The sequence below is a fragment of the Ailuropoda melanoleuca genome, chromosome X (genome assembly GCF_002007445.2).
Source record: "Ailuropoda melanoleuca isolate Jingjing chromosome X, ASM200744v2, whole genome shotgun sequence".
Taxonomy (NCBI): Eukaryota; Metazoa; Chordata; class Mammalia; order Carnivora; family Ursidae; genus Ailuropoda; species Ailuropoda melanoleuca.
Window position 1 is genome coordinate 75111018 of NC_048238.1, and position 13734 is coordinate 75124751.

Below are 13734 nucleotides of genomic sequence, written 5' to 3' on the forward strand. Positions count from 1 at the left end.
GTTATTGTAAATAATGCTGCAATGAACATGAGGGTGTATATATTTTTGCAAATTTGTGTTTTCGTTTTCTTTTGGTGAATACCCAGAAGTAAAATTTCTGGATCACACGGTGGTTCTATTTTTATGTTTTTGAGGAACCTCCCTACTGTTTTCCATAGTGGTCACACCAATTTACATTCCTACTAGCAGCGTACAAGTGTTTTCTTTTCTCTACATCTTCGCCAACACTAATTATCTCTTGTCTTTTTTTTTAAGATTTTATTTATTTATTTGACACACACAGAGAGAGAGGGCACAAGCAGGGCTAGTGGCAGGCAGAGGGAGAGGAAGAAGCAGGTTCCCCGATGAGCAAGGAGCCCTATGAGGGACTTGATCTCAGGACCTGAGATCATGACCAGAGCTGAAGGCAGATGCTTACCCAACTGAGCCACCCAGGCACCCCTATATCTTGTCTTTTTGATACTAGCCATTCTAACAGGTGTGTGGTGATATTTCTTTGTGGTTTTGATTTGCATTCTCTGAAGATTAGTGATATTGAGCACTTTTTATGTACTTGTTGGCCATCTGTATGTCTTCTATTGGAAAATGTCTATTCAGATCCTCTGTGCATTTTTTAAATAGGACTGCTATTGAGTTGTATGAGTTCTTTGTATTTTTTGAATATTAGCCTCTTAACAGATATTTGACTTGCAATTATTTTCTCCCATTCAGTAGGTTGCTTCTTCATTTCACTGATGGCTTCTTTTGCTGTGCAGAAGCTTTTTTTGTTTGATGGAGTCCCACTTGTTTATTTTAATGTCAGATTCAAACAATCATCTTTTAAGACCTAGTGAAGGAGTTTACTGCCTATGTTTTCTTCTAGGAGTTTAATGGTTTCAGGTCTTATATTTAAGTGTTTGATCCATTTCAAATTAATTTTTGTGTATGGTCTAAGATATTGATCCAGTTTCATTCTTTTGCATGTGGCTGTCCAATTTTTTCAACACCATTTATTGAAGAGACTGTCCTTCTCCAATTGTATATTCTTGGCTCCTTTGTCAGAGATTAATTGACCATATATGCATGAGTTTATTTCTGGGCTCCCTGTTCTGTTCCATTGACCTATGTGTTTTTTATGACAATACCATACTGTTTTAATTACTATAGTTCTGTAATGTAGTTTGAAATCGGGGCGTGTAATGCCTCCAGTTTTGTTCTTCTTTCTCAAGTTTACTTTGACTATTAAAGGTCTTTTGTGGTTCCATACAAATTTTAGAATTGTTTGTACTATTTCTGTGAAGAATACCACTGGAATTTTGGTAGGGATTGCATTGAATCTGTATATTGCTTGGGTAGTATGGAAATTCTAACAATATTAGTTATTTTCAATCCATGACCATTGAATAAGTTTCCATTTATTTGTGTTTTCTTCAATTTCTTTCATTAATGTCTTGTTTTCAATGTACAGGTCTTTTTCACCTTCTTGGTTAAACTTATTCGATGGTATTTTACTCTTTTTGATGCACTTGTAAATGGGATTGTTTTCTTGATTTCTCTTTCTGATAGTTCATTAATAGTGTAAAGAAATGTGACACACTGATTTCTGGGCATTGATTTTGTATCCTGCAACTTTCCTGAATTTATTAGTTCTAATGGCTTTTGATGGAGTCTTTAGGGTTTTCTATATATAATATGTCATCTACAAATAGAGACAGTTTTACTTCTTCCTCTCCAATTTGGATGTCTTTATTTCTTTTTTTTGACTGATTGCTCTGGTTATAAGTTAGAATATGATGTTGAATTGTTTCATTCTTATATTAATGAAGTCATTAGGGAAACAGCATACTTTGCTCCTGTCATTTGGCTTGATTATAAGATTATAGTACCTAGAGCATATTTACTGGGGACTACATAATATGCCTAAAATCTAACAGATTATTGGTATTCATAGTCAATGCAAATGTCCTCATCCCTGAACAAGCCTTAGAAAGTGACAACTTATTTATTCTAAAAACCAATTGAATAACTAGTTTTTTTTTTTTAATGTCACAGATTACTTTGGCAGTCTAGTGAAGCCTATGGACTCCTTCTCAGAATAATTTTTTAAATGTATTCAATAAAATACATGGGATTACAGTGCAAACCAATCACACTGAAATATAATAATCAAAACATATAATAAAACAAACTTGTGATATGGAATTATATATCTGCTTCTTTAGTAGCACATTAAATAATACCTATTTCCCTTCCTCTCCTGTCTTAAAATATGTTTGTTTTTGACCTATCAGTAGTGTAGCTACATTATCATCTATGATATCCCTTTATGTAGTCATTTGAAGATTGATTTGATGATGTACTCATATGTATATGTCAGTATCCTTAGTTATCCCAAGGTATATATTCTATGTACACATATACACACATATATATGTTGTATATTGTGATTATTCACAGCTAGCTTGTATAGGACATTTGCTAGCAGGCAAAGCTGAAGACTACTTTAAAAATTCATATTAAGAAAATGAAAAGACCAGCCATCAGCCATGGATTGGGAGAAAATATTTGCAAGTATGGCATGGACTTATATATAATATAGGGCAAAGGACTTATATCCAGAATATACAAAGAACTCTTACAACTCAATAATAAGACAACTGAATCTTAAAATGGGCAAAAGATTTAAATAAACACAAATATAAATTTTTCATATGACCTAACAATTCCATTCTTACATATCTACTCAAGAAATGTAAATTGAATGTCCACACAAAGATTTGCATGATAATGTTCATAACAGCGTTCTTCATAATAGCCAAAAAGTGGAAAAGCCCAATGTCCATTAAATGGTGAATGCATAAACAAAATGGGGTATATCCATAATGGAATACCAATATGCAATAGAGTAAAATACTGATACACGCTACAACATGAATGAACTTCAAAAAATTATGCTAAGTGAAAGATGCCAAACACAAAAGGTCACGTATTATATGATTCTACTGTATTTATAGGAAACGCCCAGAAAAGACAGATCTATAGATGTAGAAAAGTAGGTTCATGTTTGCTTGGGGTTAGGGGTGGGAATGAGGATTAACTGTGACTGGATATGAAGGATCTTACTGGGGTGATGAAAATGTCCTAAAACTGGATATAGTGATAGTTGCACAACTTGGTAAATTTACTAAAAATCATTGAATTGTATACATAAAATGGGTGAGCTTATGGTATTTAAATTGTATCAATAAAGTTGTTTTTTTAGAAAAAGATAGAATTGTTAGAGACACAGCCCCAAAGCAAGGCAAATACTCCTCTTGATTCTTAGAGTAGGAAGAAACTTTCTTCACCTCTGAAAAACCCGCACACTCTATTCATACTTTGATGGCTGCAATTAGGACTGAACATCACAGTGGAAAGGACCAACTTGGGCAAGTTACAACTTTAAGGAAAGAAGTCTGTATTTCAATCAGGCCTTGATTTGAATGTGGCTAAAAGCATTTTACCTATGCTCTTTGCAGAAGGGGACAGCCAGACATATGTTTTCTCCCCTGTGCCTCTTCTCTACCCAGATAACTCTTGCTAGGCTTTGACTTTAAATATGCTTGGTTGTATTAGAGCCTTTCACATAAGCAGATTTGAGGCAAACTGGGAAGAAAAAATAAGGACCCTGACTACTTTGGTCGCATATTTTAACTGCTAGACATGTTGGCCTATGGTGAGATATGAATCTTTCTAGTCTTTTTTTTAACACAATGCAGGTACATGCAGATAATAATTTATCATTAGGTATCTTATCTTTTAAGAAACATAATGACCACCATTGTCTGAGAAAGTAAAATCCTACAGAGTTAGAGACCATGTTTAAATAAATCTTTGTGTGCTGTGCCTCAGGCACTTAAGAACCAAAAATGATTATGGATATTCTGAAATCCTAGGCTCTAGCTCACTCAGATAAATTGCGCACGTATTTCACCTCAGTGAAGATCATCACTCTTTTAAAAGAAATTTAATAGGAACTCATTCTTTAATCCCAGGTTTTAAACATCTATTTAAATAGCACTGCTTTTTAAACTCTGACAGAGATATCAAAAGCAACTAAAAGACCCTATCTCAAATGCTCACCAAGATTCTGTTATTGGCAACTTAACTCTCACAGTGAACAAACTTTCTTATAGACAAGCACAACGTAGTTCTTTGTCAATCTATTTAAAAGTTATTTTTCATTAATAGTAGTCAGGGTACAGAGAATTCAAAGAGCTAAAACCATTTGAAAGTGAAAAACATTATAAACACAGAGGATAAACTGGAATTGAGAGGAGATGAGAACCACCCAATATACATGAGAATCCACTACAAGGAGTAAAAACGAACAAAAAACTTCCCCTCAGAAAAGTCACTTTTTGAGAACTTATCCTGTGATTCTCCTCTTTTTTCTTTGCCATTTTCCCCCAAATGGACAAAAAAATAGCTTTACACTGCCAAAGATATTATGCAGAAGTAAACAGCAGTGAAGGAAGCAGTTCTGGATGTAAATAAGGTAAAAAAAAATATTGTCAGTGTATCTCAAGGTTTATTTTAGTCTTACCAGGGTCACTCACACTGACATAGCAGGTGACACTGTAAAACAATGAGACAGAATCTGAAATCCACACACCAAAGTAGTGCTTGATTTTGGAGACACACTTCAATACTTCTAAGAATTAAAGCATAATCCCCCAGTGACTTTCAAGTGATAAGATGCAGTGTTTGGGAAGTCTCCAGCTATCTAGAAAGATTTGTTAATGCTTTTCCCCAAATGTACACTGAATACAATCAGCTAGAGTCTGAAAATCAAGGTTTTGCTGGAGGGTATGCTGCCCAGGCATAACATTTTTACAAGTGGCAAGATTCCCAGACAAATTGTTAACTAATCAAAACCTGGCATTTTCAATAAATGTGGTATTGAGCCTCAAGGTAACATATAACTAAACTTGTGTACTCGGGGAATCAGATGGAGAGGTACACAGAATCGTAGATCAATACTCCTGTTTCCAAAGTCTAGAATTTACTTACATAAGAGCTGATGTACTGAGTTGGGGGGGGTAGTCACAAGATGTTAAAAGTCAAGTATTCTGGCATCATTATCTTTTCTTAAGAGAAATCATTTCACTTCATTCTGATATTTTCTTAAAGATATATGCCGAGACAAAGTAATCCTTCCCTCCACCCATAAACGTATTACCTGATTTTATTGGGTTGAATTAAGTATGGCTCTATAAATAGTATTTACAAATATTTCAAGTATTAAAAACGCAGCCAATCATTTTAAACTGTCAAACCCACAAGGTAAATATCTATCATCTACACGGTGTGTGACTTTGGTTATTAACAGTTTATTAAATAGAGCAGTGAAATAGTACTCAATAGTCAGACAACTTCAAATTTGAACTCAGCAGCTAACTTTATTTCTGCCAGTGTAAGTAACTAGTGAGACTGGAAAACTGCAATATCTGATTATTCGGGTCATTCCACCTTTGGTAAATAATCCTAGTAATTACACTGGGGGAACCTCTACTTTCTGGATCCATTAAACTTTTCTTGACCAGACGTCTACAGAAATTCCTTTGCCTGCAGTCCCTAACTGATTTGATGGATGAAATCTAAACAGCCTATGAAATGTTAACTTTCAGATTATTTTTTCTATTCTAAACACTAACTTTTAACTTTCTGATGACACAGAAAACCAGTGAAAGGAAACATCAGACAGAAATTGAACATCATCTAGTGATATCAGTTCAGTTCAGGTGGTTAAAGAGTCCTGATGTTCCCATCTGGTACTGTCCAAGGACTCACAAGCAAATACTTAAGTTTAACTTCCATAACTTTCACAGCACTTTCAAGTCCCACTCCTTGCGCTCTCCTCCCACTCTCAAACTTGTGTGCCAATTCATGTTCTTGTAGACCAGGGAAAATCACATTTCTTCTGCCTTGGAGACAGATGCAGAGAAAAGCACCAGATGTCAGTCATCTTAAAGTCGTCTGAGAAGAGGCTCAGAAATGTGCGCCTCTTGGGTCTTCTACTTTTTTTTTCCCAACCCGTTACGAAGTTTTGGGACAGAAAGATGCCTGCGTACCAAAGGCATAAGCGTGACGCTGTGCTATTCCTAGGAACCCCATTAACTCCCACTAGAAAGGAGAGCGATGGGAACTCTGTTTCGCAGTGCAACGTTCTGTAACCCCCTAACACAAACACGAGAGGTGGAATGGGAAGGGGGTCAAAGGAGGAGGAGGGAAAAGGGTCCGGACTGGGGGGGAAGAGACTCACGGCTCCTGCCAGTTCCTCGGTCAGGCACAACGTAACCAGGAGCAGCCACAACCTGAAACAGGAGGAAGGGTGAGTAACTTGGGCTCTCAAGGTTCCGGGGTCCTAAGTCTGTCCATAGTCCCCCCGACTCCTTTTGGCCGCCTGCCCCCCCCCCACTTTCTCTGCAATGACATAAGTACAAGTACAGTCCCGGTCCGGCAAAGTAGCTCAAAGTAGGAAAGAGGGAGGGGAGCTCAGGGCAGCAACAGCTCACCCAGGGTGCATGCTTGCGGCTCCTCCGGAGCTGGGTCCCGGGAGACAGCTAAGCGGCTCCACAGCCTGGGCTCATCAGGGCTCCGCTGATGCTTGGCGTCTGCTTCCTTATTCAGGAGGACGGGCTAGGGGGGCGAAGTGGCTCCCTTCGGAAGAAACTAAACTCAGCTTCTAGGTAAGAAGTGCCCCAAAGAGAAACAGTCAGCGGTGCCCGCTACAACTTGCCGCACTCAAAAGATAGTTCCATACACCAGGAGAGGAAGGAATGGAGGGGAAAGGGGCGGGGCTGTCTGCTGTCAATCATCCCCCCTACCTTGGGCAGCCTGGCGTCTTTCTCACTTTCAGGCACCTCTGCACATAACATTCCCAGGCATCTCTATAGCTTCACGCTCAGGCCCATAAAGACCTATACACTAAGATCTAAGCAACTACGCAGCATACACTTCCATAAACCACTGTTAACTGTTACACATAAATAGATTTAGGGCACCAGACTCCTACAGATGGGCCCCAAATTCCCTTGCACACTTGCCCAAATGCATACTACACTCATTCTAACTTATTGTCTACTAAGCTCTTGGGGGGTGGTGGTGGTGGTGGTGGTGGTGGTTTCTGGAGTTGTAAATCTACCCAAAGCTGAGTACAACCTAAGGATGAGTGGGCCCCCATGAATAGGTCCAAAGCCTCAAAAGACTCAAGTGCCAAATTCTAGGGTCTGAGATAACAGAAAAGTTCTAAAGAATTCTTGAGCAAATCCCTGAAAGACCCTCCAAGGAGTCCACACAAAATATTTTCAGGGCCTGTTGGTACTTCAACAAATCTACAAAATCAGGATTACCAAAGTAATGCTCAGGTCTACTTTATTTCGGAAATTCAATTCAACTGTCCTTAACTCTATATGTTTCCAATTAGATGTTTGTGTTAGTTTTAAAGAAAACTGAACGAAAGTTATTTAATTCCCTGTATTGAATCCTTCTGAAACGCAATCGCAAAGAGAGTCAATACCTTTTATATTGTTCTATATAAAAGTTAAAAATTATAGCATTTAGGAATGTAGTTAAATAAAAAGATAAAACTATATTACAATAACATCCAACCATATAATATTTGCTAACATCTACTGAATGCTCTTCAATCTTAGATGTTTAAAACACGCATAAAGGCTTCAGGTACACCTAAGTAGGTTCATTTTCTTAATTATTCGGCTTTAAGAATATATTTAATCATATAAATATATTATACAGTTCTAATATTTTCACATATTTTATTGTATGTAGAAACTGTCCTGCAAGCAGGTGGAAGGCAAACACCACCAGCAGCCCAGGGAGCGGCGACCAAAATTTGTTTCTAACCATTAACAATAAAAAACTCAGTTCCTCTAAGATCCATCCGCTAAAAAAAATAGTCCCAGCTCACGTCTATTTGTAATTGGCTTTGGTGTTCTCACCAATGAAAGTGGGATTGGGCAGCGAAGAGTAATACCAACGGAAGGTGCAAGTGAACAAATAGAAAAGCTTCCCGGTTGGACTTATGGTGTTCAGCCAACTGATCTGGAAGTTTCCCTCCCCAAATAACTGAGCGTCACTCCCTCGCAGGTTGCTGGTGCAGTCTGAAGCGGTGGCGGAGTGATCCTCAAATTCCCCAGTGCTGGTGGGGAGGAGGCGGTGCGGGAGGAGAGAGGGAGGAAAGTTGAGAGCTGTGGGACTTGCGTGAGGAAAAAGTTTGCAAGTCCAGACAGAAGGGAAAAGTGCTCCCGAGAGACCGGCTTTGGGGAGGGGAGGGGGGAGGGAAGAACTTCTTTTTTTTTTTTCTTTCCCACCCCCTCCAGTCTTAAAAAGCTTCCTCCTCACCTAAGCCGACGGGCACAATTGGGACACCCTCGCTGTCCCTCTCCGCCTCCGGCTCTCTCCCCGTAAACTCAAGATTATGTCAGTTAGTCAGAGCTAGCCAGGGATTTCGTGCGGGTGCTGAAGGAGCTGCGGGAGCTGGAGAAGAATGAAACTGCGTGGAGCCAGCCTGGCTGCCGGCTTGTTCTTACTGGCCCTGAGTCTTTGGGGGCAGCCTGCAGAGGCTGCGGTAAGTCCTTCCTTCTACCCCTCCCTCCTTCGCTCCCACCAGTCATCTCACTCTCAGGCCGAAATTACTTTTTTGTCCCTTTACCTTCCTTTCTCCTCGGCCTTGGCTAGGGAATTCCAGTCTGCCCTCACTTGCTTAGGAAGCAACATTATTTACAACGCTGGTAACTCAAGCCTTCTCCAGCCCAGGAGAGAGGTTTATGTTTAAAAATAGGGCTGCTTGCTTTGCTGCAGCTAGCTGCTCTGGGGGGCCAGAGAGCGGAGCCGGGGTGGGGGGACACACGTTAATAGCTCGCTAGGCTCTGGAGGGTATTTGCAACTTTTCCTCCCCACGCTCCGCGCTCGGGTTGTTTCCCTTGCCTGCCGGCTAACCTTTACACTAGTTGTACCCAGCCCACGCACTCTTTAAATCTGGTCTGTAGTTGGATATTTTGCCTTTTCTAATTCCAGCCTCCATCCAAGTGTTGAGCGCGCCCAGGAAGTGCTTCCCTTTTGCCCAGGCCACAGGAGCCTACCCTCACCTCTGGCCCCCAAAGCCCCTGTAGAGACCGTGTCCCCCTTTGGGCGTCCATATGGCAAACGCTCAGGTAACACACCAAAGAAGGAGGGAAAGACGGATGGCCTCAGGCTTCAAGCAGGTCTTCTTCGTCATGTTTTGTTTTTTTTTTAAGTTCTGGGTTTTTGTTTGTTGTTTACTTTAAAAAAATCTTTTTTTTTTTTAAAGATTTTATTTATTTATTTGACAGAGATAGAGACAGCCAGCGAGAGAGGGAACACAAGCAGGGGGAGTGAGAGAGGAAGAAGCAGGCTCATACGGAGGAGCCTGATGTGGGGCTGGATCCCATAACGCGGGGATCATGCCCTGAGCCGAAGGCAGAAGCTTAACTGCTGTGCCACCTAGGCGCCCCGTGCTTTAAAAAAAATCTTACTAAGGCACCTCAACAAATCGAAAATATGCCCATCACCTATTTAAAGGAAAATAATTCTCTTTTTTCAAAGGAGAATGAGTGTTCTGACTTGACAGTGGAGGAGGACGCACCTGTGAAATGACAGAATAAAAAGTTCCACTCAGTTTTAGGAATGTAGAATTAAAACCCCAACATATTTGCTAGAAGGATCTCTGGGTAGTCCCACCAACTATCTTTCTGGGGATGAGGCAGATGTAAAGGAATGAATGGCTTTGTTAAAATGTTCTCCAGCCTGCAGCCCATCATTCTTCATTTTGCTTAACCTTGAAAGAATTAAGTATGCGACAGATTATTTAAAAGTTATATTTGAGTGATCGTAATGGGTGGTTTTAAAAACACTTTAATGTGAGATCCTGGCTTAGGCCTGCCGTGGTTGAGTGACTTATCAATTCTTTATACATGCAGCTGCTATGTTATGACTTATCTGGGTCCACTTTTAAGTTAGCTGTCTGGTTTCTCTATACACTCAGCATACCTCAGATTACATTGTCATTTTATCCTCCAGAAAATGTGTACTCGAGGTATGAAAACTAACTTTCATATTATTCTAAGCACAATGTAATTATGATAGCAAGTCTGCTGAAAAACCATGAATATCAACTACACTTGTAATTTTTCCTCCGAAAAAGTAGAGATGACTTAAAATTGTTTTAAGGTTTTGCCATTCAGTAGTGCTTATAGACAATAGTTACTTTTAAAAACATCTTCTTGGTGCTTACAGCATTTGGCCCAGGGGCAAAGGTTTTGTGGATGTTTGATTAAATATTTCTAATTTTTTCCCTTTGATGTTGCTATTAGTAAATGTGCACCCGATACCAGTCATACAGGTATGTATAACAATACTATACATCAATATGTATTTTGTATTGAGTCAGTTTATATTAAAAGTGAGATTTCTTTCTATAGTTGACAAAACTTGGGAGCAAGCTTTTTTTCTTGGACTCTAATGATCGAGTGTTCATGAAGTAGTTACAGAAGATACCATGCAGTTTTTTCCTTTTTCTTTCTATATAATTTTGAAAGAACATTTTATATCCCATTTCTCTATCATTAGGACATTGTGCCTCTAATAAAATCAGGGGTTGGTTTTTTCTGTTTCACACATCAATATCCTGGTTAGGTGAAATGTTTTAATCATCTCAAAGATATGAATGGTATCTTCTCTCCATATTAGTGCTGGGGATATGGGTGACCTTCTCCAGAGTAAAATGGATGGTAGTGGGGTTGACTGATTGTTGACTGAAGTAGTTTGGTATTGGGACTTTTGTATCAGGAAGAACATTGATACTTACAAGAATTGCTTTAATTTTTCATAGTTAAGTGAGTTATCTCTGAAGTCATGCCAAATTGGGATATCATAAATACGTGGAAGTTTTTTTAGGTAGAGTATTTATTAGGTGGAATAGAGTAACCTTTATGCTGAGAAGGTTAGCAGTAAGAGAAAAGGGGAGGTTTAGGTTGCAAAGGTCATTTCTAGTGGTGGAAATAACATATTTTTATGTAAAGGTAATCACCTATACTTACTATCAGTAGGATATGCACTTAGATTTATGGATATGGTGTGTACAATTGTACTACCCCTACTATACAAACGTTAGTGAGTTTTTTTGTGCAGTGGAGTGGATAGGTTTGTCTAATTTAAATGCACTATCTCTCTTGTGACCAGTGGCAACAACTCACTGAGGGTTGTGTCGTTTGTGACCAGGAACAGTTTTTCCTCTGAAGTATACTAAGAATTAACTGCTCCACAAGAAGAATTTTTGACACTGTGATCATAACTTAAATTTTTGAGTGTTTACTACGTGCCAAGCACTGTGCTTATATGGCAATGTACATTATCATATTTAGTCTTTGCAACAGACCTATGAGATATATACCATTTTTATCCCCGCTTTACAGATCAAGGAGCTATGGATCATAGAGGTTGAGTGACTTCCAAAAAATCACATAGGTACTAAGTTGTGGGGCTGGAAATTGCGACAGTTTGACTCCAGATTCTTTACCCTCAATGACTGTACCATACTACCTCCTTTGTATAGAGACTTATTTGCTGTTCAGAGTGTTTGGATTTCTGCTACTTTTTTTTTTTTTTGGTGGGGGAGACACGGGAGGTGAAATGGAAATGATGGGGATAACATCTCTTCCTGCTGATGTTAGGAGAAGTATCATCTATAATGGAAACAGCTTTGGACTTAGAATAAGAGATCATAATAGAGATCAGTTTGATCTTTTTACATATGTCTGTGTACAGAGAGATAATTTAAAAGCAATCAAGAAGCAATTGCTTGTTGCAGGTGTGATTTTATACAATCACTTATAAAAAGTTAGATTTATAAAACAACTATAATTTGTGGTGGATGATTATTTTGAAGAAAGTTTTGCTTTATTCTTCTTTTAATTAGTCGGTTTCCATAATGATTTTAAATATGCTGAACGTTTCAGTAGCACGTCTATTATGATAAAACAGGGTATGTGTATATGGTGGCACTCGGCTTAAGATGCCCAGTTCGCTTTTGTCGTTTTTACCAATTTACCTAGCCATCATATCAAATTCTGTTTACTCAGCTATCTATATAACTTTAGTCTTGTGTTTGTATAAATGAATATGTCCTTTGTGTAAGAGTGTGTACATTTTTCTGTTTTTATTTGGCTTTTGATGTCTGTATATGCAGCACATGAGAGTCTTTACCTTGAATTAACCTTAATAATTGATTCAGGTTGTGTCTAACAGGTTTATACCTGTTTATACCTTAACGCCATAAAAGTCACTATTTTTTCCTTTTGTAATTACAACGTGAGCTGATCTTGTAGGGCTGTGCAAGGCGCTATTGTGAGACCATGTAAATATCCTGTTTCTCATCATACTTTTGTCTGCTTAAAATTAGCATCTATTGAGGATTCTGGCCTGAGTAGTTATTATTGTGATATTTGCCAAATGGTGGTTTTCAGTTTTTAACATTTTCTGCATTTAATAATTGAATACTAATATAACAAAGAACTTTACCTTCTCGGCTAATTATTTATTATCTATTCAGTATTTATAGCAATATGGAGTTATGGATATTTGTTTTATTCTATGAGTTTTATAATGAGTCTTGCTATTTTTACTTTTATTTTTGCTGAAATTACCCCAGATTTGGCCAATAGGAACCTCTTCCAGTTGGCTCCTGTATCCTTTCAGTGCATCCCTGTCATTTTTTGAGCAGTCCCTTACATTCTGGTACTAAAAGATGTTCCAGCCTCATTTTTTCTCCTTTCCCTGCCCCTACCCTGGAATCAGCCATTTCTCTGGGGAGTTCTGATTCTTTTTATTGGATAGTGGTATTTAGAAGTCAAGGTGTGGGTGCTTGGTGTGCTCATGGCTATTGAGGTGTCATTGTTTTGTGCCTTCTCAAGCAGACAAAACTAAGAAATATATGTATATATACACAGATGCATACCCACGTCTGTATCTATCTTTTTGCAATCTCTCCTTTGTATATTTGTATAAAAACCATGAATTTATACTGATATCACTGATTTCCAGTCCAAGACCACAGAATAAAAATACATCTTTGATGTTGTGGAATCTCACTGCTTCCTGGTATCCCTCTTCAGACATGTTTTGTGGGCTTCAGAGAGGTCTTATGCAGAGTCTTTAAAAGCTTGGTGTCTGAAGTCAGACCTGGAATCTGACTGGTAGATGTGTCACCTTCAACCAAGTGGTAACCTGTAAGCCTTAATTCCCTTATTGGCAAAAGGGGGTGGGTGGTACCTATGTCACAGGTTGTTTTGAGGATAAAATGAGAAGAGTTACATAAAGCATTTAGAATAGTATTTGGCAAATAGTGAATAAATTTAAGATTTCATTACTGTCATTACAAACTACTGACTTGTCATTTCTTAATGCATTAACTCTCAAATTTTCTGCCTGATTTTCAAGATCTATCATGATCTTTCCCTCCATCCAACCTTATTTTTCAATATACAACATTTTACAATATACATTGTCCATTCTAGTCTAGGTGAGCTTTCCTATAATCCCTGGAGCACTGCATATGTATTTTGCCTCTCCATTTTTTAAAAAAGATTTTACTTATTTATTTGATATATACAGAGAGAGCACAAGTAGGCAAAGTGATAGGGAAAGGGAGAAGCAGGCCCCCCACTGAGCAGA

At 38.5% G+C, this 13734-nt stretch overlaps 2 protein-coding genes across 7 annotated transcripts in view; one reads left to right on the top strand and one right to left on the bottom strand.

Moving 5' to 3' along the window:
• Window positions 1-8447, bottom strand: part of COL4A6 (collagen type IV alpha 6 chain) — a 271356-nt gene extending 262909 nt beyond the window's left edge. For 2 of the 3 annotated variants that reach the window (XM_034650008.1, XM_034650006.1), the window contains exons 1-2: window positions 6537-6786; window positions 6284-6335 (exon numbers count right to left, since the gene is read on the bottom strand). In XM_034650008.1, the coding sequence (XP_034505899.1) occupies window positions 6284-6335; window positions 6537-6547 (63 nt within the window). In that variant the 5' untranslated portion in view covers window positions 6548-6786. Of the gene's footprint in view, window positions 1-6283; window positions 6336-6536; window positions 6787-8385 lie in introns of those variants that run through there. The other variant, XM_034650007.1, reaches the window with a different exon arrangement.
• Window positions 8194-13734, top strand: part of COL4A5 (collagen type IV alpha 5 chain) — a 224592-nt gene continuing 219051 nt past the window's right edge. For 3 of the 4 annotated variants that reach the window (XM_002925583.4, XM_034650009.1, XM_011232771.3), the window contains exon 1: window positions 8194-8611. In XM_002925583.4, coding sequence (XP_002925629.1) covers window positions 8531-8611 — 81 coding nt within the window. In that variant the 5' untranslated portion in view covers window positions 8194-8530. Of the gene's footprint in view, window positions 8612-9060; window positions 9198-13734 lie in introns of all 4 variants that reach the window. The other variant, XM_034650010.1, reaches the window with a different exon arrangement.